This window comes from Peromyscus maniculatus, chromosome 23 (genome assembly GCF_049852395.1).
Source record: "Peromyscus maniculatus bairdii isolate BWxNUB_F1_BW_parent chromosome 23, HU_Pman_BW_mat_3.1, whole genome shotgun sequence".
In the NCBI taxonomy this organism is placed as follows: domain Eukaryota; kingdom Metazoa; phylum Chordata; class Mammalia; order Rodentia; family Cricetidae; genus Peromyscus; species Peromyscus maniculatus.
This window is the reverse complement of record NC_134874.1, coordinates 9,654,720-9,677,653: the sequence shown is the minus strand read 5'-3', so window position 1 is coordinate 9,677,653 and position 22,934 is coordinate 9,654,720. Positions and strand designations below refer to the sequence as shown.

Sequence of the window (22,934 nt, the reverse complement as noted above, 5' to 3'; positions counted from 1 at the left end):
CAGTTGTGAGTGTGTGAGTGTATATGTGTGTGCTCGCACACGCGCGCGCACATGTGTAAATGTGTACATTGTATGTATGTGTGTTGTATCTGTGTGAGTGTGGAGGGTGTAGGTACTAGTGTGTGAGTGTATGTGTGTGAGTGCAGGTAAATCAGTGTGGAGTATGTGTGTGTGTATACGCGTAAGTATGTGTATCTTTGTATGTAGAGGAAGGAACTGAAGCTCAGAGAAGTAATGTTGTCATCCAAAGTCACCCAGTTTAGTGGATGGCAAACCTGACTACGGCAAGTCCCCTACCTTCATCTCTGAGCTGTCATGTCCTGCCTCGTGGATGACTGCTCATCATGAATATTCATTACTCCCGGGGACACACGAATGACCAACCCTTCCTCTCTGTTCTGTGTCCACACTGATGTCTTGGATGGTTCCTGCCTCCGCCCTCCCCCTTCTCAGGCCAGCTGGTCCGTTTATCTCCGTCCTCAGTGTCCCAGCCTCCTCACCAGCCCCAGGTTTGTCTCCAAGCTTTTGTTGTTTCCCTGCTCTCGCTGTGTCCCGACTCATCCTGACATCAAGGAAGGCAGAATGTAGCTCGCCGGCCCGGCACCGCCCCCATCACAATCCAAGCCCAGAACCACCACCATCCCCCTTACTTCCCCACCCCTCACCCCACAAGGTCGTACAACTGTCTCCACATGCCTCTCTCCTGGTGACAGGCAGAAGAGGTGCCCGCGCTCCATCGCCCCTCTCATTGTGGGACGTGCCATAGAAACCCGCCTTCTGTTTGGTGGTCGTCAGAAGTAACAGGCACGAGAAGCCTGGAATTAGGAAGCTGCTTAATTAGGGAGGCTGTTCCCCCTGGATGTACACAGTTCCCGGTGGCCACCCAACCCGGCAGCTAATTGCTACTTTTAAGAGGGTGCCGCTAGGCACTCCACTGCCTTGATTTTCTTTTCCGCGACACAAGGGCTTGCTGATGAAGCGGAGCTCTTCTCCATCCCCTTCGCTGTCTGCCAACTCCAAGAAGGCGCCAGGTGGAACCTTCAGCCTCAGAGCCCCCTGTCCCGCTGTGTGCAAGGATACGCCCTGAGTTGAAGATGCAGGGTGGGCGCCCCAGGATCTCCTCTGAGGGCCTCAGAGTCCAGCGGGAGAAACGGGGAGGGGGCTGAGGTTGGGAGAAATGCTATAAAGAGAGAGAAGAGGGAGAAAGAACATAAAGAAAAGAAACATCGGGCACATGGATGGATTTGTAGATGGAAAGGAAGGGGTGGATTGATGTGGATGAAAAGGGAAAATAAATAAATGGCTGAGGGGTCTGGGGAGATGGCTCGGTGGATAAAACACTTGGCACCCAAGCATGAGGACCTGAGTTCAGATCCCCACTTAGCCACCTAGAAGCCAGGTGGGCTTGGAGCCATTTAGCCTCAGCACTTGGGCGGTGGGGACAGGTGATGCCAAGGGCATGCCGGCTGGCTAGACCGACTCTGAGTCCTGCAAGAGACCCTGCCTCGGTAAGGAAGCGACAGAGGATTGCAGAAGACACACAATGCCAACCTCTGTCTTCCACATGCATACACATGAACACACATGCAACTGTACATACACCACACACACATATACATTTTTCTGAAAAAGGGAAAGGAGGGCTGAGGGATGGTGGGGTACATGGGAGAGAAGAGAGGAGAGTTCTCTCTGTCATCCATGGCTCTGCAACATTGCCACATGGCAGTGATGTGTCAAGTGTCTTCCTCAATAACTCTCTACCGTATGTACCGAGGCAGGGTTTAGGAGCTAGATTTGCCTCCAGGTGATACTCGTGGGACAAGGGGTCCTATGGAAGGAGTTTTGAAGGGAAAGGAAGGCCCCTTCAGAAAACAGCGACCCCCCCCTCCCAACCAGGACTCAGCCAGTCATGAGGATAAAGAGGAGCAGATGGCCGATGACCATTCTTGGTCCTTTTGTGTATCTGCTTCAAGGCGTCACCTTCTAGATGCCTAGCGTCTGGCCACCATGATGGATGGGAAGAGTCGGATAGAAAGTTGCCCTTTGGGTGCTGAGACGGCTTAACTGGTAAAGGGGCTTGGTGCCAAGGCTGACAACCTGGGTTTGACCCCTGGTGCCTGCGTGGTTGGAAGGAGAGAACCAGCTCCTGCAAGTTGACCTCTGACCTCCACACACAGCTGCGGCTCACACACGCATGCACACACTCATGCACTAACTAAATAATATCCGATAATTTTTCTAAAGAAGTCAAGCTTACATTCTCCACTAGCCCATCATTCCTCCTTAGGCTTCTCCTGTCACTCAGTCCTTGGTCTTTGTCTTGAAGAGCACTGGGCGGTTATTCTCCAGGCTCAGCTATAAACTATTGTTTTCTGATGGTTCCACGGAGGACCACAGACGTGACACTGTCCTTCCCAGTGTGTCATATGCTGAGGTTCATGGCGTTACGGTGACTTATTACTGGGGGTGCTGACCTTGGTTGCTTGGGTAATAGGGTGTGTGGTTAACCACAGAGTGGCTGTTTCACGGGCTAATCTTTCATAGCCGCGTGGCTTTCCACCGTAGATCTCCAACAAGCAGACCCCACCGATTGGGTGTTTCCTTTGCAATCTTTTCTGCTGTTACAGAGATCATCCTGGTGACGTCCCTTCTTGGCACATCTTTATGCAAGGCTCTGGTTATTTTATTTGAAGAGTTACAAGTACTGAGCTCGCTTGTATGAGCTCCACATACAAGCTGTGGAGCCTGAGGAAGGGCTGTTGGCTCTTTGTGTGTGTGTGTGTGTGTGTGTGTGTGTGTGTGTGTGTGAGAGAGAGAGAGAGAGAGAGAGAGAGAGAGAGAGAGAGAGAGAGAGAGAGAGAGAGAGATCCACATGTGTACATAGGTCTTTTGTGTGTGTATATACATGTAGAAGTCCCAGATTGATGTTAAATGTCTTCCTCACTAACTCTCTACTTTATGTACTGAGGCAGGGTTTCTCACTAAACCTGGAGCTCACTGACCCAGCTACTCTAGTTAGCCAGCTGTCCCTGGGGTTGCTTGTCCCTGACTCACAGACTCTGGGATTACAGGTGGGCTGCCACACCTGCCTGGCTTTTATGTGGGCGATAGGGATCTGAATTCTGGTCCCCATGTTTGTTTGGCAAATGCTTTAATCCACTAAACCATCCCCCCAGCCCAATATGGAGTCTCTTATGACCATCTCTGAAGAACCATGATGCCTGTAAAATCCATCCACGTTGATAGACATATCAGTCATCTGTTAGTTGCAATATCTGAGTGGTCTCCTGTTTTATAACTATTGCCTGAATCTGTGTTATGTGTTCAGCTATGGGTGGTGCATTTGGGAAGTTTCCAGTTGGTGGGTCTTGTGATTATAGTTGCCAAGAACATTTCCTACTAGTGGGCCCATTTTCATTTCTCTCAGAGAACCTCCTTGGAGGGGTGTCCAGGGTCCCCCATCAAGTTAGCCGTCATGTTCATTAGATTCTGTGAAGAGGGGGTGCATTTCTCTCCCTTTCCTAGCACAGGCCCTCATGAGGCTTGTTCAAGGCCAAAGGGAAGAAGGACCCCTGAACCTGTGGACTGGTAACGAAATAGGTCCTCTTCCTGGCTCGCTCTTGGGGTAAAAAAAAAAAATAGGAATCTCATCCTGGGACTTGTCAGTATGGCAGCGAACCCGGAAAGAGTGAAGTCCCATGTCGAGATCTTTCCCATGGTAACATCTGGCCCCTTTGGAGGCCACAAGGGTTGGAAGTGCAGAAGTAGATGCCCGCGCTTGGTCCCCAGCCTGGCTGTCCTTGCTCCCGTCCCGTGGTGCCAGAGTTAGCCCTGTTGGGTAACTTGGGGGAGGCAGCGACTGTCTTCTGCCCGCCACGCTGCACCCAGTCAGACAGTGACCACACAGCTGCCCCCTACCCGAAGTGTTCTGTTTCTCCATCGCTGACACCTGATCCCGGCACTTTGGTCTTGTGGGCAGTAGGCCGTGGGCGGTGGACAAGGACTCCAGGCAGGAGCCACGTCTCCCTGGCCACATCCATCGGTCCCCATTAGAACCAGCTTGAGTGCTTTCCAAAGCTGATTAATGGCCTGCCTGTGACCTGGACTGTCATTATGGCCATGCCTGGGCCCCAGCTCTGTCCTCTGGGTCTTTGCCGCTAACACTAATTGATGCTTTTTGTGTGGCTGCAGGGAAAGTTTTATCTGGTCATCGAGGAGCTGAGCCAGCTGTTCAGGTCGCTCGTCCCCATCCAGCTGTGGTACAAATACATCATGGGGGACGACTCTTCCAACAGCTACTTCCTAGGAGGGGTCCTGATTATTCTCTACAGCCTGTGCAAGGTGAGCTGGCCCGGGGCATGCTGGGCCTGGCTTGAGGGGCTGCTGAGGAGCCAGGGCCAGCCACGAATACCTTCTGCTTTTAAATGAAAATATATTTCATAGAGCATAGAATTAACCATCAGCCAATCTGTCCATCTCTTTTCTTTCTTCTTTCTTTCTTCCTTCCTTTCTTTTTCTTTCTTTCTTTCTTTCTTTCTTTCTTTCTTTCTTTCTTTCTTTCTTTCTTTCTTTCTTTCTTTCTTTCTTTCTCTCTCTCTCTCTCTCTCTCTCTCTCTCTTTCTTTCTTTCTTTCTTTCTTTCTTTCTTTCTTTCTTCTTTCTCTTTCTTTCTCTCCTTTTTCTTTCTCTAGTGCTGGGAACTGAGTCCAGGACTTTGCTCATGGCAGGCAGGCGCTCAGCCATTATGCTGTATCCCTCTTTCAAACCCTGACACGGGGTCTCATCAAGTTCCCACGCCATCCCTGAACCCCCAGTCCTCCTGCCTCCGCCTCTGGAGAAGCTGGGACGGATTACAGGTCTGCATCACCAGGCCTGGCCGCTGTCCGTGGCATTTGCCATCACAGTGTGCGACAACCACTTCCTCTATGTTTCCAAGACCTGTTCTCATCCCACGAAGAAACCCAGTACCCAGCTTTCCTGGGTAGCAGCCATTCTCCATTCTTCCTGCTTCCCAGCACCCGGCAGCCACTAATCCACGCCATGTGTCTACACATGTGCCTGTGTTAGGTGTTACGTATCAGTGGGCTGTGCCACAACCCTTTGAGTGTGGCTTGTTTGATTTACCATAACATTTTTGAGATTCACTCACGTCGTAGCATCGTAGCATATACCAATACTTTTTAAAATGAATTTATTTAGTATTGGAAGAAGGGTGTGCACGTGCTACAGTGTACATGTAGAGGTCAGAGGACAACTTGCAAGGGTCAGGTTTCTCCTTCACCCATGTGGGTTCTAGGGATTGAACTCAGGAGTTCAGGCCTGATGGCAAGTGCCTCTACCCGCTGAACTATCAAATTGGTCCCTAAAAGCAAACTCTCATTCTCTCTCTTGCCTCTCTTCCCTCTTCCTTCTCTGTTTCTGGCTTTAAAGGGTCTAGGGATAGTGAATGCATTCACTCTGCTTCTTTCCAGCAGGACCAGTCAGGCAATCCAGGCAGAACCAGCCCTGGGGCCTTATCTGGCTCACTCTGATCAGCTACCAGTGGCTGGTTCTAGTGCTGGAAGAGTGCTGTGACTGATTAGCAATGCCTGCCTTGGGCTTGGCAAGGGGGAAAACAGTCTACATGCTGTTTATTTATCTGATCAGGGTAACAGAGGAGACTGTTGATATCAGGCGTCAGGACAGAAGTAAGGCAGAACTGATAGAAATAAGAATGATCAAAGACGAAGGTAGGGGCTGCCAGGAGGAGGTTCTCAGCCTTCACTCTGCTTTGCTTTCAGTCTTTTGACATCTGCGGTCGCGTGGGTGGAGTCAGGAAAGCACTGAAGCTCCTTTGCACCTCTCAGGTGAGTGCGCCTCAGGCCCCGGGAGCCAGACCGCAGCAGCCCTTTCTCACTCCCCACACTGCCTCCCACGAGGGCTCATGGCTGCTTGTCTCCCCCTCTCCCTCTTCCTCCAACAGAATTACGGGGTCCGAGCCACGGGACAGCAGTGCACAGAGGCGGGCGCCATCTGCGCCATCTGCCAGGCTGAGTTCCGAGACCCTATGATTCTCCTGTGCCAGGTGAGCAGGCGCCACCCAGTGGGACTCCGCTCCACAAAAATCCCGGCCTGGGAGCCCATCTCAGGGGCCTGTGGGGACCACCCGTCAAAACCAGAGGCAGCTAGACCAGGGGTTTTGGTTTTGTTGTTGTTGTTGTTGTTTGGTTTTTCGAGACAGGGTTCTCTGTACAGTTTTGCGCCTTTCCTGGAACTCTCTCTGTAGCCCAGGCTTGCCTCGAACTCACAGATCCACCTGGCTCTGCTTCCCGAGTACTGGGATTAAAGGCATGCGCCACCGCCACCGCCACCACCCGGCGCAGGCTGCTTTTCTCTCAGAGCATCAGTGTTGGTAAATGTAGAATTTGTTCACCGCGGTACGTAATATCAGACCATTCTGTGTGCGAATCCCAGCCACATCCATCCTTTAAAAATGTCTGTGCTGTGGATCTAACTCAGGGCCGGCTCCTGCTGAGTATGCATTGTACCTCTGGACACCTCCAGCCCCCAGCAGCATTCCACATTATTATTTTTTTATTTTGAGACTCAGGAACCTTTGAACACAGGCTCCTCCCGCCTCCACCTCCCAGCGTTAAGATCACAGATGCGTCTTTGATACCTGGTGCAATGGGGTCAGGGGGTTGCCACTCCATCCCATGACAAGTGTCAAATGATCATGATGCTGCTGCCTACTACGTATGGGTCCGACTGCAGTTAAAAGAAGCCTGCCCCCGCCTGTGGCATCAGCTCTGGCTGCATTTAAATGAGATCATCTGTGCGGAGCTAAACCTGCCTGGCTGAACCACAGCCGCTGCCAGCATTGTCCTTGTTATTTTCTGCGTAGTTATCATCATCCTTTGTTTTCATTATTGTCGGGGGTCTCCAAGCCACGGTGGTGGTAAGTGCTTTGACTCCCTCACGTGCCCCCTCCCCTCTCCCTGACATCAGGGGTCAGGCGTCAATTCAGTAAATGTGAGCTGGGTCAGAGCAACCGATCAGAGTTCAGAGGCCCTCGAGGTGGAGGATGCCCAGAGCCTGTCGCTCCTCTGGAAGCTCTTGGTCTCCTTAGGGATGCAGACACATATTCATAAATAACTATGAAACAAGGCAGGCAGTGATAAGAGCTGTGTAAGAGAGATTCATGCAGAGTCCCCAGGGACCAGGGCAGAGAGTGACATGCTCCAGGCTGAGGAGGCTTTTTGCATAAGCCTGGATTCCAGAAGGAATGAGAAGGAAGGCAGATGGCCTCTCTAACACCCTCGGAAGATGGGATAGGAGGTAGGGTCCTCTTTTAGCATTAGCAAGAAGAAATTTGTTATTGCTGTCTGTGAGAGACTTTTAAAGGAGTTTGTTTTTAATTGAAATTTTAATGTTCTGGTTTGGTTTTTTTTTTTTTTTTTCTTGGTGAGACCAGGTCTCATGAAGCCCAGACTAGACTCAAACTCACTGTGTAGCCAAGGATGACTGAACATGATCCTTCTGCCCCTGCCCCTCAAGTCCTGAGATTGTAAGTGTGCACTGCCATGCCTCATGTGTGCTGGACAGTCTACTAACTGACGAGCTACAGCCCGTCGCCGTAATGGTATTTGTTTCTAAATGGACAGTGTAGCCAGGTGTGGCAGTGTACATCTTTAATCCCAGCACTTGAGAGGCAGAGGCAGAAGAATCTCCCTCCACAAGTTCAAGGCCAGCCTGGGCTCCGTGGCAAGCCCCTATCTGCCTCCCCCCCCCCCCAAAAAAAAAGACATTTAGTCTGCTTGAGTCAAACTTCAGAAAGGAGACATAACAACTAAATATAACTTGTAACCATGATTGGATCCTGGGACAGAGTATGATAAAGCTGCTGTGGCAACCCTGTTCTTTGCACTTTGACAAATCCCCTTCCTGGTCATGCAATAATTCGAGGGGAAACTGAGCCTGGGTGAGGACGGTGTTTCCATCATTGAACTTTAAGTTTCTTCCAGAACAAAAGGGTTTGTTTTGCCTTGTTTTTGGCTTTTCTGTTTTTTAAGGAAAAAAAAATTTGCAAGCCATACCAAGATGGAGCCAGCAAGACAGCAAGGCATCTTGGCAGGTGAAGGTGCTTGCCTCACCTGAGTTCAGTCCCTGGAACCCAGCACACTCTGCTCTGACCTCCACACATGTACCATGGTGCCCACGTGTGCGCACACCAAACAAATAATAAATACAAAGACTAGTGAGAGGCTGTTTGCCCTCATCCTCAGGCCTCTTCCTGTACCGGTCCTCACAAGCAACTCCGTGGACTGCTTCCTTTATTTCTTGCCACAGATATTTTACAGAGTTCAGGGTCATGTCAAACATAGCACGTGCACGTGTTATCTGTATCCATGTGTGCAAACATGCACACCCATGAACATCTTTTCAAACAAGCTGAGCGAGCAGCCTGGTCTCCCTGAGCTGTGTGTTGCTCTGCACCCTTGTGACCTGTGGCCAGTGCTTTGAGATCAGTCCTTATTCTGTCTTAGAGCCACAGACCCGACATTCTGGGGATAGACCACCGTTAGTTTGGCTGTTTCCTCACTGAGGCACAGTCTCCTAGCATCTCTTGCTGCTGCGAAGATGGCTGTCCCAAAGGTGGCTGAAATAGATTGATCGTGCCCGCCCGAGCCCGTGGTGTTGATTAAATGAGTTCACTCAGGTAGAGCCTCGGAAGCCCCACATGGCCCGCGACCGGCGTTCAGCGCAAGGTAGCTGTTCCCAGCAGGCTTTCTGTCTCTGACGTGGACGTGCTCTTGGTGTTGTGGAATTCCTAATGGTAGAATTACCGGGTCAGAGGTCCCTCCATGTTGGCAGCTCTTGCTAAATTGCCCTCTTTGGAGAGACTACGTTACGTGCCTATTCTTCATAAATGGGGTGTGGCCAGCCCCTTGCTCCTACCCTCGCCTGCACGCGGCAGCGTCACCACCCCCCTTCCTCCGCCAGACTGACAGGTGACAGTGCCGGCTCGGCTCCTCTTTCATTTGCATTTCCCTAATTATGAGCGTGGCTGGGCAGCTCTGCTCGTGCTTTGGAGCCATCTGTATTTCCTTCTCTGTGACGGGGATTATCTGAACATGACGGCGAGGTGAAAGTCATCCTCCTGGCAGTCTCTCCGTGCCTCAATCTGTCTGTCTCTTCCGTTCTCCTGGTACCCCATCTTCCCAAAGGTGGATGAGGAATTCTTGGGAGGGGTTGAGCAAGACACCCTTGTCTTAGATCTAGGAGTGACAGCCATATCCAGTGGCCGACTGAGCTCACATCTCCACCTTGCTCTGCTGCTCTGTGCTGGCCTGCAAGGGCAGAGGACACCTGTGCAGGTGAAAAAGGGTCTACTGTCATTGAATGAATGAATGAACGAATGAATGAATGAATGAGCTCAGATGTCACTTAAGAAAGGTTCCCCATTTGTGTTTCCCCAGACTAGCCATGTTCCTGGCTACTGTGGTCTTACACACCATGGCCTTATGTACTGTGGGTTTTCACCACAGATCCCTTTCCCGTTGTTACCATGATCATTTATGGAGTTAATGATTGTGTAAGGTCTGTCTCCCCTTGGCCAAACTTTGAGCACCTTGCAATTGGAGGATGTAACTGTCTTGCTTAGCAGCAGAGACAGTACTGGCACAGTGAGTATTGGGTGGTTGGATGGATGTGGATGGGTGGGTGGGTGGATAGGTGAGTGGATGAATATGGATGAATGGGTATATATGTGGGTGAATGGATGGGTAAGTGGCTATTAATAGATGAATATGGATGGATGGATGGATGGATGGATGGATGGATGGATGGATGGATGGATGGATGGATGGAGAACCCTTCTGTCTTCCCCTCAAAGAGTTATAGGGTGAACATCAGCCATCACTTCCTCCGCCCTCAATGCACTCCTTGAGGTAGTGCCTGGGAAACAGATTGTGGATGTAAGGTTCTTGGGCAATGAATATCCACAGAGGCTTGCCGGGCTGCTCACATGCTGGTCCATGTAGTCTCTCCATGTGTTCATGGTATGCCACACTCCAAAGCTCAGGAACTCAGGAAACAGAGATGCTCAACACAAAGTCGGACTTCTCTAGAGGAATCCTTTGCCAAAGAATAGAGAGCAAAGCACTCTCCTGATCCTTGACCACTGTGAGCCTGGCTGAGTGTGAACATTCTTGACCACTGTGAGCCTGGCTGAGTGTGAACATTCTTGACCACTGTGAGCCTGGCTGAGTGTGAACATTCTTGACCACTGTGAGCCTGGCTGAGTGTGAGCATTCTTGACCACTGTGAACCTGGCTGAGTGTGAACATTCTTGACCACTGTGAGCCTGAGTGTGAACATTCTTGACCACTGAGAGCCTGGCTGAGTGTGAACATTCTTGACCACTGTGAGCCTGAGTGTGAACATTCTTGACCACTGTGAGCCTGGCTGAGTGTGAGCATTCTTGATCACTGTGAGCCTGGCTGAGTGTGAGCATTCTTGATCACTGTGAGCCTGGCTGAGTGTGAACATTCTTGACCACTGTGAGCCTGGCTGAGTGTGAACATTCTTGACCACTGTGAGCCTGGCTGAGTGTGAGCATTCTTGACCACTGTGAGCCTGGCTGAGTATGAACATTCTTGATCACTGTGAGCCTGGCTGAGTGTGTGAACAGCTGACAAAACCATGACACCCACTGATTTGGGGCTTAAAATTTGCTCATACTTGATGCTTAAGAGGCTGTATTCAGCTGGTCAGTGGTGGTGCATGCCTTCAATCCCAGCACTCAGGAGGCAGAGCCAAGCAGATCTCTGAGTTCGAGGACAGCCTGGTCTGCAGAGTAAATTTCGGGACAGCCAGGACTACACAGAGAAACCCTGTCTCGGGAAAACAAACAAATAAACAAACAAAAAGATCTGTATCCATTTCCATCCTTAGACTCCCTGTGGGGAGAGAGGAGCCCTGCTTATTGGCAGAACAGATTTGGGCTCAGAAAGGCAGACATGCTCACCCAGGATTCAAACCCAGGGCCTCTAGTGCTGTTGACTCCGCCCTTTCCACTAAGTCACAGCTTCTTGCCTGGAGGCACCCTGAAGGCTGTGCTGGGGGACTAGGGGACCTTTCCTGGAATACATGCCAACATGCTGCTCTCTGTGCTGCAAAGCTGGCGCTTATGACCTCCTCAGGGGGAGGGACGAGCTGAGCTGGGATCCAGGCTCTGCACACCTGCCTGTGGTTGCTGCATCCTCTCTCTTAGACGCTGAGTACTTCCTTTTTGGTTTTGTTGTTGTTTTGTTTTTCCAGGCAGGGTTTCTCTGTGTAGCCCTGGCTGTTCTGAAATTGATTGATTAATTGATTGATACTGGTTGATTGGTTGGTATGTGTGTGTGTTTCTTGTTTTATAATAGCCACATTTTCAGCCAAGTTTTCACAGAACCAATCATTTCTGTCCTCATGTCCCAGGCCCTCCCAGTGTGCACACTATACCCAATAGCACATAACAAGTGATGATTTTGCTAGAGTCGGCACTCTGTATCAGCTACCTCTGCTACATAACAAATTGTCCCAGAGCTTAGCAACAAACATCTGTGACCTCATAGTTCCCATGGACCACAAATTAACACAGACTAGCTGTGCCCTCTGCTTTGAGGTGACTCATATGGTTAACATGGAGGTCTCGGGGCTCACCTGAGGGAGCAGCCGTCTCCAAGCTTTAGGGTAGAATTGTGAGTTGGCTTCAGTTCCTCGTGGCCTGTATGACTGAAGTTCGTTCATGGCTGTCGTGGCCAGAAACTGCCCTGGCTTCCTTGTCTAGCTGGTATTGTTGGAGCAAGCCTATGAGAATCTCAGAGAATGTGAGCAGGGTGAAAGTAATAGTTTTTATAATCCAATCCAGAAGTGACTCCCATTGCTGTATTGTCCTTGTTAGAAGCAATGCACCCTGGGTAGGGGTCCTCAAGGAGGTGAATCCTAGGAGGAAAAGATCACGATGGCTGCCTATGAATTCCAGTCCTCTGTCTGGCTGCTGTATGTCCATGGGCCTGTGTCTTCCCCCTCTCTGAGTCTTGACCCATCTCTTTGTGATCACATTAGCAGTGAAGGGACATTGAAAATGCCCCTGACTCACCTGCTGGACCCACCTGCGTCTGTCTGCTTTGTCCAGGCTCACTTCCCCCTCCACCCTCAGCTCATGCATAAGTCCTGGGACAAGAGATGCCCTTCTGCCTTCACGGCCTCTTCCCTCACACAGGCCTGGCGTCTGTGGTTTATCCAGCCGTGCGCTGTCTCCTCTGAGTCTCAGAGCACAGTGTGTAGAGATTGCAGATGCCATCCAGGTATCTCGTGTATGAGCGTCGTTCCTAGGGCTCCTCACCCAACTCCACAATCAGTGAGTCCCAGCCTGGAGAAGAAAACGCTCCAACAGCGGCTGCAATCCTGCCCAGATGACCCCAGCTGGGAAAAACACTCCATCTGGTCCTCCCGATGCCTCCTCCCCTGCAGAGATGGACAGAAGCAGGCTGAGGCTCATGAACGCCTCAGCTAGGGCTCTGGGCAGACCTGGTTCCTTGGATGCCTTCGCTTGGCCCCGGACTGTGTCACTTCTCTGCTGAGGAGGCAAACACAGAGTCTTCCTCATTCTAGCGCCCACGAGTCTCTGTCCCGATCCACATTCATTTCGCAGACACGGTGACAGAGCTCATCAAGGCTATGCCATCATGGACATAGACGTCTGATGTTCAGAAGCCAATGGGGGGGGGGGGGACGTGTGTTTGGCTGTCCTGTCTAAGCCATTTTCACATGTCGGCTAAGCGTGCCAAGACAAGGTTACTACCCCCATTTTACAGATGAAGAAAGTGAGTCACAAGGAAGTTAAGTAATATGGCCTGTGCGGGGACATGTGTGGACCAGCGTGTCCTCAACCTAACAAGCAAATGGGCCGTTTAAATTTATCAAATTATAAACAGAATGCTGGAAATGCAAGCTCACTTGGCAGAGTTCTCTCCTGACTTGTATAAAGGGCTGAGGTCAGTCCCCAGTGGGGACACACACACACCTGTCACCTCAGCACTGGGGAGCTACAGGTAGGGGAGTCAGCAGTTCAAGGTCATCCTCCACCACATGGCAAGTCCAATGGCAGCCTGAATGAGGTCCTATCCATTTTTTTTTTTTTTTAAGGAAATCCTATCAGGTCATTCCTCAGAGCCTTACCGTCGTGGCTCCTTGCTTCTCCCAGAATAAAAGCCAAACTAGGCCTTGCGCCTCATGCCTGCAATGCCAGCATCTGGATGCTGAGGAAGCAAGCTCAGCCAAGAATTCAAGGCCAACTTTGGCTTTATAGTGAGTTCCAGGTCAGTCTAGACTACAGAGTGAAACCCTGTCTCAAAAATGATGTCCACCAAAACAAGAATTGTCCAAGTCCTCACATGGCTCACAGGATCCTGTACAGTCTGTGCCCCTCATCAGCCCTCTGACCTCATATTCATTTTTTTTTTCTGTGTGTCTGTCTGCCTCAGCACCCCCATGCATTCTGGCCTCAGGACCTTTGCACATGCTGATGAGGTGTGCCAAAACCCCCAGCCAACCCCACCCTCCCACAGAAGGAGCTACTTTCGCAGGGCTGTTTCCCCAGGCCCCACCTCTGCCTTCCAGCCAGAACACCAGCTACTGGCATTTCTATTTTAGACATGGTGGGCCCATGGTCTCCCCTCGTGGAGGGCATGGGTGGCCTGGTGAGTTTGCTGCTGCCCCCAAGCTCCCGATCACACTCATTCCTGCCGCTGTCCCCGTCACAGCACGTGTTCTGTGAGGAGTGTCTCTGCCTGTGGCTGGACCGGGAGCGCACCTGCCCGCTCTGCCGCTCGGTTGCCGTGGATACCCTGCGCTGCTGGAAGGATGGGGCCACGTCGGCACACTTGCAGGTGTACTGAGCTGAACACAAGTGTCTGGAGATGCCAGAGGGCCCGGCACGGCTGAGCCCAGCCCCGAGGATTCCTGGGAAAACCTCCAGCGCTTTCTCCTGCCTTCCACCACCTCCACCTGATGGCCCCAGGGTCTCCCCACCGACAAATTTCTCATCACCCTGGTGCAGTGTGTGCATCCTGCCCCGCCAGAAAGGGAAGCCCTCCTCACTCAGGCGTGGCTTCCCTGCAGGTAGGTGGTCCGTCCCCTCGAAATGGAGGAATTGCCCTTACACAATCCCCCCTTATTTAACTGCTCCCAGCTGCTGCTGGTACTCGATGCTACAAACCGGTATGAGCTGAAAGAGTGCAGCCTCTCGCACGTGACCCAGGTCTGCAAATGAGAGCCACTGGGGAGAAAGTTCAACACGTGAGCACCAGGCTTCACCCACCTCCGGGAGATCACCGAGATAAGAAGTGAGGTGTGGTCACCCAGCTAGCACAGGCCGATGGGTCTCCGGCTCTGCCTGGTGCTGTTGCTGCAAGTACAAGGAACAGCAGAGCTAGCTTGTCGAAAGCACAGAGGCTGTTCTGTCCCCACACTGGCTGAGGATCAGTGGCCTGGGCACACAGCGGAGGCAGACTCTGCTGAGCGCGCAGGCTCTGAATGCTGGCTCCTGAGGTCAAGTGGTGGGAGCCGTGGAAAGACTTGACCTTCCCGAGTCCTTGTTTCCCGGGCTCTGCCAGGGACAGCCCATCTCCAAAGGGTCCAGAAGTGCATGCTACCGGGCCTCTGTCATCTCTCCTCTCCTCATTCTCTTCTGTACTGTCCCTGCTGACAGCTCAGGCCTGGTGCAAAGCTCTGGTGGACATGGCTACCCCTCCTGGGAGCCTTGGGGAGCTAACAGTTCAATCCACGTCATAGATGGCACACGGCTCAGGAGCACTCAGTCCATTTTTCCTTCCCTCTCTCTAGTGAGTTAATTAGCTCTGAGAAACAACAGTCCTTCCAGAGTCTCTAAAAGACTGCTTTATATCTTTAACCGAACGCCGGAGATGGACCACAGGGAACGCTGGGAGCAGGCACCCAGGTGCACTTCACTCAAGTCTCTAAGACACAGCTGCTTCTCCCGTCTCTCTGCTTGGAAACCTGGGTTAAGATAGCACAGGTGACCGCACAGAAGCCTCTGGAAGCCTGCCTTCACCCTCTCCCAACTCTGTTCTCTCATTGTCGACATCCTGAAGACAGGCTGGCCCCAGCCACATTTGAGAAAACAGTGAACAGCTAGTGGGCAGATTAGCATACATGCCCTGGGGGAGATGGGGGCCTCACTGCCATCTCCCTCCCCCACAGTAGATTCAGGACTCATGCCCCCCCCCCAACCCCTCTCCTGGACTTTTTCTTTTGCTTGGTCTCCTTGGCTCTTTCCTGGTACCAGCAAGACACCCTTTCCAGGAGACCACGGCATTCTTTAAGCTCTGTTACTATGGCAATAGCCGTGATGTTAAACAATCTCGCTGTCTGGATGTTCTAAGAGGAGAGGGAGGATGGGTCCCTCTGTTCTCTCTGGCCCGAGGGGGTACCTAGGGAGAGCAGTGGAGCCGCCTGCAAGTTGTTTTTATCAGAGAGATCGCTTTGTCTGCATTGTGGAGGGGTCGGAGCTGGGGGAGACTCACAGAAGTGTAGTGTCGGGTAGAGCAGAGGCAGCCATTGGAGTTCAGGCTTGGGAAAGGCGACTCGAAGCTCTGCATGACTCCTCGATGTCCCTATACCCTGTAGCCATCAGTAGGGCCACAAAACCTAGCATGTTACATGCTGGGACCGAGAAAGCTAACAGATCTTCAGGTGTAGTTCAGTGAGTAGAGCGCTTGCCTAGCATGCAGGAAGCCCCGAGTTCCATGCCCGGCACCACATAAACGAGGCATGGCTGTGCACACCTGTCATGCCAGCCCTGGGAATTAGAGGCAGAAGGATCAGAAGTTCAGGGTCCTTCCTTGGCTACAAAGCAAGCTCCAGTATAGCCTGGATTACATGAGACTTTAAAAGGGAGAGAAAATGTACACTAACAGGGTGGGTCACTGATGAGTGCTCCAATGGTTTTACCACCCACCCCCATTACTTTTCTAGCACTGTGTAAATATAAACTATACACCTGCCATATAAAGAATGCCACAGGTCGGGGCATTCCCTAGAGACAGTGAGCTGATGGAGTCTAGGATCTTATTTGCTCATATATCCCGTCAGGGGTTTTCTTCCAGGTTAGATGACTCCTCCTCTGCCCTAGCAAAGGCAGAGTTTCCCCGCACACCGAGCTATGGGAAGGGTGTCCCCCGGAGAACCCTGCCACAGTCCTCGTCTGATTGGCACGTGAGTCCTTTGTATCGAGGGGTTCTGTCTCTGGCTCCCAGTATTTTGTGGGTCACAGGCTCAGATGGCACTGAGTCCCCAGCGTCTTGTTTGTGCAGAAGAACCTGAGAATAACGGATGTAGGGAGGGGCCGGAGAGAGGGCAGAGTGGTTAAGAGTGCTTACTGCACCTCCCCGGGCCTGAGTGCAGCTCCCAGCTCCAGCTCCAGGGAATGAGAAGCTCTCTTCTGGCCTCCATGGGCACCGGCACACATAGGGCGTGTACAAGTGTGTGTATGTGGGGGGAGGAGAGAGGCCCATGCACACACACAATTTCAAACAAAATAAATCTTCAAGAAGTGTGTGGGGAGAAGAGAAACCTGCTTTGGACAGAGGTTAACAGGGCCAGCCTTTTCCAAAGGGAATGACACACAGGTATGGAGCCTTGGGAACTTCCCGATGCTAAGGGCAAAATGGGCGGCAGTCCTGAGGTCTGCGGTGCTTTCCTTTGGGACACGTGGGCTATCTTTGGTGTCTTTGAGACCGTTCTGCCAATAAACCTCCCCTGTGGACGCAACTTGTATTCGTGGGTCAGTCTGCCTCCTGAAGCCAGATAGACCTGTTTCGGGGCATGCGGCACCCGTGGGGATGCAGCGGGTGATTCTCCCTAGAGAAGCCGAGAAAGGAAGAAGAGAAAGTGGGTTGGCTGTGCAGGTGCCTCGTAGGGAGGATGCTTGCCACAGAAGCATGAGGACCGAGTTTGGATCCCTAGAGCCCATGTACCCCCGTAAAAAGCCGGGTGTGGCAGCAAATCTGTGGGGGCGGGAAGACAGGCGGATTCCTGGGGCCAGCCAGCCTCGCTCCGAATTCAGAGATCCTGCCTCCAAACGTGAAGTGGAGAGAGACACATGAAGACACCGAGTGTTGACCTCTGGCCTCCCTATCGACATGTGTGCACACACACACACAAGAGTAGAGGTGAGGGGGAGCCATGCTGGACGGTCACTTCTGGGGAGACGGTCTCCGGGGACATCCCAAAGGAGGCTCGTAGCATAGGCTGTGTCTGAGACTACCCCACTCTGACCTGAGTACCCACAAAAACACACCAGGGGATCCTTGACTCTGAATTGAGGGGGCCTTCGGGGCATTTTGACCTGTCACTCTGGAGGCCCCACATCTCACTGCTGGCCAGGTTCTGTCATAGCACACCCCACTACTGAGTGGGGGTGTGGAAGTGGTGGTCAGGAAAGGGGTGCCATCACAGCACACCCCACCGCTGGATGGGGGCGTGGAATTGGTGGTGATCAGGAAAGGGGTGCTGTTACGGCACACCCCACCGCTGGATGGGGGTGTGGAATTGGTGGTCATGGTTCACAAGTACAGTGAGACTGAGAGGAGGATTTATAGTGAACTCGATCTCAAAAACCAAACTAATTTAGAGAAGTAAATACAGAGCTTGCCAGGGATCTAGACAGGGGTGGAAACCTCTGTGTAAATTAATAGCATCAGGTGACAGTTGTGCCCCTAAGGGACTTGCTAGCCACCTAGCCTGGCTGCCTCAGCAAGCTGCAGGGCAATGAAGAGACCCAGCTTCCAAAGACAAGGTGGAGCTGGGCACAGTGGCACATACTTTTAATCCCAGCACTTAGGAGCAGAGACGGGTAGACCTCTGAGTGCCTGGTCAACTTACTGAATTACAAGTTATCCAGGGCTACACAGTGAGATCCCATCTAAAACAAAACAAGTGGACAGCTCCTGAGGTTGACCTCTCACCTCCATGTGCAAGCACACATGAGCACACACACAAATGGGAGGATAAGGGTGTGGCCTTCTGCTCTCTGGCAGGCTGAAGGGGGCCTATGCAGGTCAGGAATCAGCTGTCACTGTGCAGCCATGGTCCTCTCGTGGTCTCTGAGACCCCACCTTCCCAGAGGAAATGAACACGCAAAGGCCTTCATGAGAGGTGCACAATCAATTTTTTAATAAAAGTGTAACAAATATGTACAAAGCGTCCAGGTAGGAAATTCCCCTTACAAAAGAGCACAAGGCAACAATGTCGGGACCCAGACAGAATGTCCCCCAAGTTAACTGCCTCTCCCCCAAGGCTCCAAATGCCCTCACAGCCACCTCTGCCGTGTATATGGGCTCCTTGACTCTTCTAGTGCAAAGACCTCGGGGGTCTGGGGTTCGGGGGAGAAGACAGATGAGAGAGGTAAGAAAAACATCCCACAGCCTAGGAAGTGAGTGGGACAGGCCATTTGCACCTTAGACAAGCCCTTACGCCCCCGGGAGTTTATTGAAACTGAGGGCAACCCCTGAAGTCATCCATTCTGCTCTCAAGTGTCCCCAAATAAGGTGTTCTTCCCATTGAGCTTACGAGACACTCCATGGTGGCCACAGGTGTGTCCTTGCCCACCTGCCCTCGAGCTAGAAAACCTTGCTACCAAACACAATGCTTGCTTTTAAATGAGCAACATCAGAGCCCCTTGATATAATACGGGTACCTCACTGGCTTGGGGGATCACACAGACTCAAAATGCCAACCTTGGCTCAGCCACCTCGCTGTCGGCTGCCTTCGGCTTCCTCACCTGTAAAATGGGATCAATGGTACTAGCACTAAGGCAGGGAATCTCTCAGGAAAGGCCTTGGAAAGCATCTCGTGCAGCGCTCGGCGGCAGCGGCGGCACTCACTCTGTGAAGGGGTCTCTGATTATTGTACAAAGGGACCCATCTTCCTGCTGAGGAGAGAGCGTAGCAAGCTTTTTAATTGCATTCAGCCCAGAGCGTGGCATGCAGAAAAATACCATATAGCAATCTGCCAGCAAGGCGTGGGGTCACAGTGGTGACCTGGCAGATCTGTTAGAAATTATGAGCCAGACTGAAAAGGGACATTTCATGGCATCTGGTCTCCAAAAGGACTGTTGCTGTACCATGACTAAGTTTGTCCCGAGATGGAGGTCTCCGGCTGGCACGCTGTAGCTGCTCAATAAACAGGTGTCAACGGAATCGATTAAAACGTTTAAAAAGATAAACTTTTGGCTAACGCTTTCAAAAGACACTGTGATGTCAGCGTACCCTCTTTGTGGGGCTTCTGATCAGCTCGAGTGGGAACAATCTGCTTTCCCTCCATCCCTGCCTCCCCAAATCCTCCACTGACTTCTGACCCCCTGGTTTCCCCCAATTTGACTTCGGGCTCAGAAAAGAAAACAGTATGAACACAGAAGAGAACCTGTGTTGTGGTCACTGCAGCTTCTAACCGTTCACTCTGGACATTCAAACAGTCCACAGCACAAGCCAGGAATGGTGGCCCACACCTATAATCAGGAGGCAGAGGCAGGAGGATCAGGAGTGTAGGGTTAGCCTCTGCTGTATAGTGAGTTCAAGACCAGTCTGGGCTCCATGTCTCAAAAAAACCAGTAACAACAAACATAAATAGTCCACAGTCGTGACTCAGTGTCTCCCAAAAGTACGCATGCAGGGTGCTTCCTCCCTCAGTTCTCGGTGAGGAAAGGGACACGTGGTCCATTTCAGAGACATGACCATAGAGTCAGGTGCACACGAGACATGAGCTCAGCTGTGTGACGTGGCATCGGGGCATTCACATCCTCTTTATCCTGCAACAGTATGTTTAAGTCACCATCCCTCAACACAATAGAAACAGAACAAGGCTATCCACAGAGCTGAGGAAGAAGTATGACCCACGACAACGATGACGCTGGGGGAATGGTGACAGGAAGTATTGGGGGGGGGGCTCCTGGATCAGGACACTGCCTGTACTGCGCTCTCCAAAAGAACCCTGACTCAGACTCCATCTAGACCAAGGGAGATGGAACCCCAAACTTTGAACAGAGCTCTTGCTTGTTGAGGATGAGGTAAAGGAGGGAGGCTTCCAGAAGGGAGTGGACCTACTCTGGAAGGCTTCAGTCCCACAGACTCCAGGGCCCTCACCCTCAGAGAGCAGGCAGCCGCTTTTGGACCCAGGTGGCAGATAGCGCCTCATCTCCTCACACAGCCAGCTCCCTGGCAATGATCTCAGAGGCCTCCTAGGCTTTGCATGGACACATACCACACACACACACACACACACACACACACACACACACTCTGCTGCAACCCAGCATGAGGTCTTTTTAAAATTTATTTCAAAGCCTCTCTCCCTCTCTTTCCTTCTTCACAGACTCTGTGGAGAGGCAAATCAAAATCAATGCTCCTTGGCAGCCAGGGGAGGCAGCGGATAAAGGCAGGGCTGGTGCCAGCATTTCACACACTGTGGAAGTTTTGGGTTTTGTTTTTTTTTTTTCTCTTTGTAGTAACACCGTCAACAGAAAGCCCATCCCCCTATCTCATGCAGTCCAAGTAACACCACATCAGAGACCGTGGAGACGAGAGAGACACAGCTAGCATGCTTCAGTATCCTAATACAAATGTCCATCAAGAAGTCAAACCTCATATAAAAACAGCATTTAAAAACAACCCCCATCAAATTCGGGGCAGGACTCAAAGGAAAGGCGGAGGCGGCATGCGAGCCAAGCCTCAACCACCCGCACCCCCCCCCCCAGATCCGATAAATATGTGGTTTCCATTACTACAGGAGAGTATTTACAGAGGACTTGGCTGAAAAGCTCCATCGGGAGGTCATGGGTGCCCGGGTTCTCTCAGCAACACAGCTTCATTGAAATGAAAATCACCGGATATGCCAACCCCTGTGTTTGGAGTTCACATCCTCCAGGGAGATATCGTCCGCTAACAGGCAATGTCAGGCTCAAAAACAAAACACAAAAAGGGAGGTATTCTCTGACCTCTCACCCTCGCGCTGGGTTTCTCCGGGGTCAGCATGTCCCCACTGCCATCTTGACGATATCTCTTTAAAGGGGCTGACATTCTGTGATCTCCACCATAGCAAGCACCTTCCCTGGAAATACAGTGCTTTGCAAGGGCTCTGTTCCTCGCTAGGAAAGGGACTAAATACAAACAGAGAGCGTTTTCCAGATCATTCTATGTCATTCCGGCTTGGCGAGGGCATGGCCTGCTGCCTGCTGCCTCCCTGCCAAATAAGCTATTTATTTTCCTTTGCCGAGTTCAGTTCTGGCAGCTAAGGCGGGGTGGGATGGGGTGGGGAGGGCATTGAGTTCTCAGTTGCGTTTTCTTTAATAGGTTATTTAAAGAAATATAAGGCATGGATTCGACATGGAGAAGGAGGAGGGCGCAAACTGGGAGAGTGCGCACTTTAGGACCTGGTCACGCTTGGCATAGTTGGTGGGACCATTCCCCTTGTAGCCCTGTGCACCCTAATAACTAATGCTTCCTAGCAGATCCCCTGATCCCCAGGCACCATGCATCTGTGACCTGCAGATCCAGCCAGGGGAAAGTGACTGTCCCCTGGCAGGCAGTGTCCCAAATGCCAGATGTCAAGACAGGAGGCTCAAGGACGGAGGTCAGCCTGGGCTCCAGGGCCAGACCTTGTCTCCGAAATTTAAAAAGGGGAAAAAAAAAAATCAAAACTCAGACTAACTGTCTCACTGAGCCCACAGCAGGCTCCCTCACCATCACCTCAGCCACAAAGACTGCCACGGAGGTAATAAAATATCCGTGCAGAGGAATAATACCTGTTTCTGTTGGGAAAAAAAATTTTTTTCTTTTAATGAAAGCAAAAATTAAATCATCACTTCTGAAGCAGTAAGCCTTTGCAGCCAAATATCAGTCAGGCGCACAGCTTCATTTTACATATATATATGTATTTATATGTATATTTATATTAGCCCTTCTAGAAACTTCTGAAAACAGTAGCTTATCCTATGTGTGTTTGAGGAGCAGGGGAATCGGACATTTCATTTAAAAGGTCCGCCTCCCCCCTCCCCTAACATCCCCTGCTTATAAATCACGCTCCATCAGAATGTAGCCGTTTCTTGGCTCTTTAATCTATAAAAACCTAAGCCCTGAATCCCCTTAGGAAGTGGGGGAGGCCACAGCAGTCTCTCAGGGTACGGCTGCAAGGGGGAGGGGGGACTGCCATCTCCTAGGCAGCTTCTGTATCCTAGCTTACCCCTCCTCCCTCCCAGGCCCCCAGGGGGTGGCTCCTAAGCCCCAGGGAGCATTCCCCCTCCCCCGCATAGAGACTCTCCAGTGGTACTTTTGTCACTTGGCCCTTTAAAAAAAAAAGAGAGAGTATATCCAAAGAGCAAAATAGAAACCTGTCATCCCCCGGCCGTCGTCCGGGTCTGTCACTACGACTCTGGCCATGCCAAGGACACACTTAGCACCAAGAAAATTGAAGTGAAGCACCACACACACCAGATAGGTAGGAAAAGAAAATGACATCCCGTTTCTCTGGCTGTGACCAACCATGAGAATCTAGAGAGCTGTCTAGACAGGGACAGAGAGAGAGAGGATGGGACATGTCAAGAAATGGAGGCTGCCCCCAACCAAACGCCCCACCCCCACCCCCATCTTCGTCCATCTCGCCTTTGGCGGGCGCTCTCACTACTTCACGCCAGCATCTGTCCTGGGCGCTTGGTCCATGCTGAGGCTGATCCCACCGGTCCATGTGAGTTTTTTCAGCCTCCACACAACAGCAAGCATCTCTCTCCCCTGCTGCCCCAGACGTTACAAAGTCTCAAAGTTCACATTGCAAGGTGCGGAAAGGGGAGGGACCACGTCTCCCCGCAGGCATGCACAGATACAGAATTTTGTATTT

The 22,934-nt window shown here is 51.6% G+C and overlaps 1 protein-coding gene across 2 annotated transcripts in view; it reads left to right on the top strand.

Moving 5' to 3' along the window:
• Rnft2 (ring finger protein, transmembrane 2) overlaps nucleotides 1-16,817 on the top strand; it is a 59,766-nt gene extending 42,949 nt beyond the window's left edge. For both annotated transcript variants that reach the window (XM_006970803.4, XM_042268476.2), the window contains exons 8-11: nucleotides 4,192-4,341; nucleotides 5,780-5,845; nucleotides 5,962-6,063; nucleotides 13,790-16,817. In XM_006970803.4, the coding sequence (XP_006970865.1) occupies nucleotides 4,192-4,341; nucleotides 5,780-5,845; nucleotides 5,962-6,063; nucleotides 13,790-13,924 (453 nt within the window). In that variant the 3' untranslated portion in view covers nucleotides 13,925-16,817. The remainder of the gene's footprint in view (nucleotides 1-4,191; nucleotides 4,342-5,779; nucleotides 5,846-5,961; nucleotides 6,064-13,789) is intronic.
• Nucleotides 16,818-22,934: the final 6,117 nt, after the last annotated feature.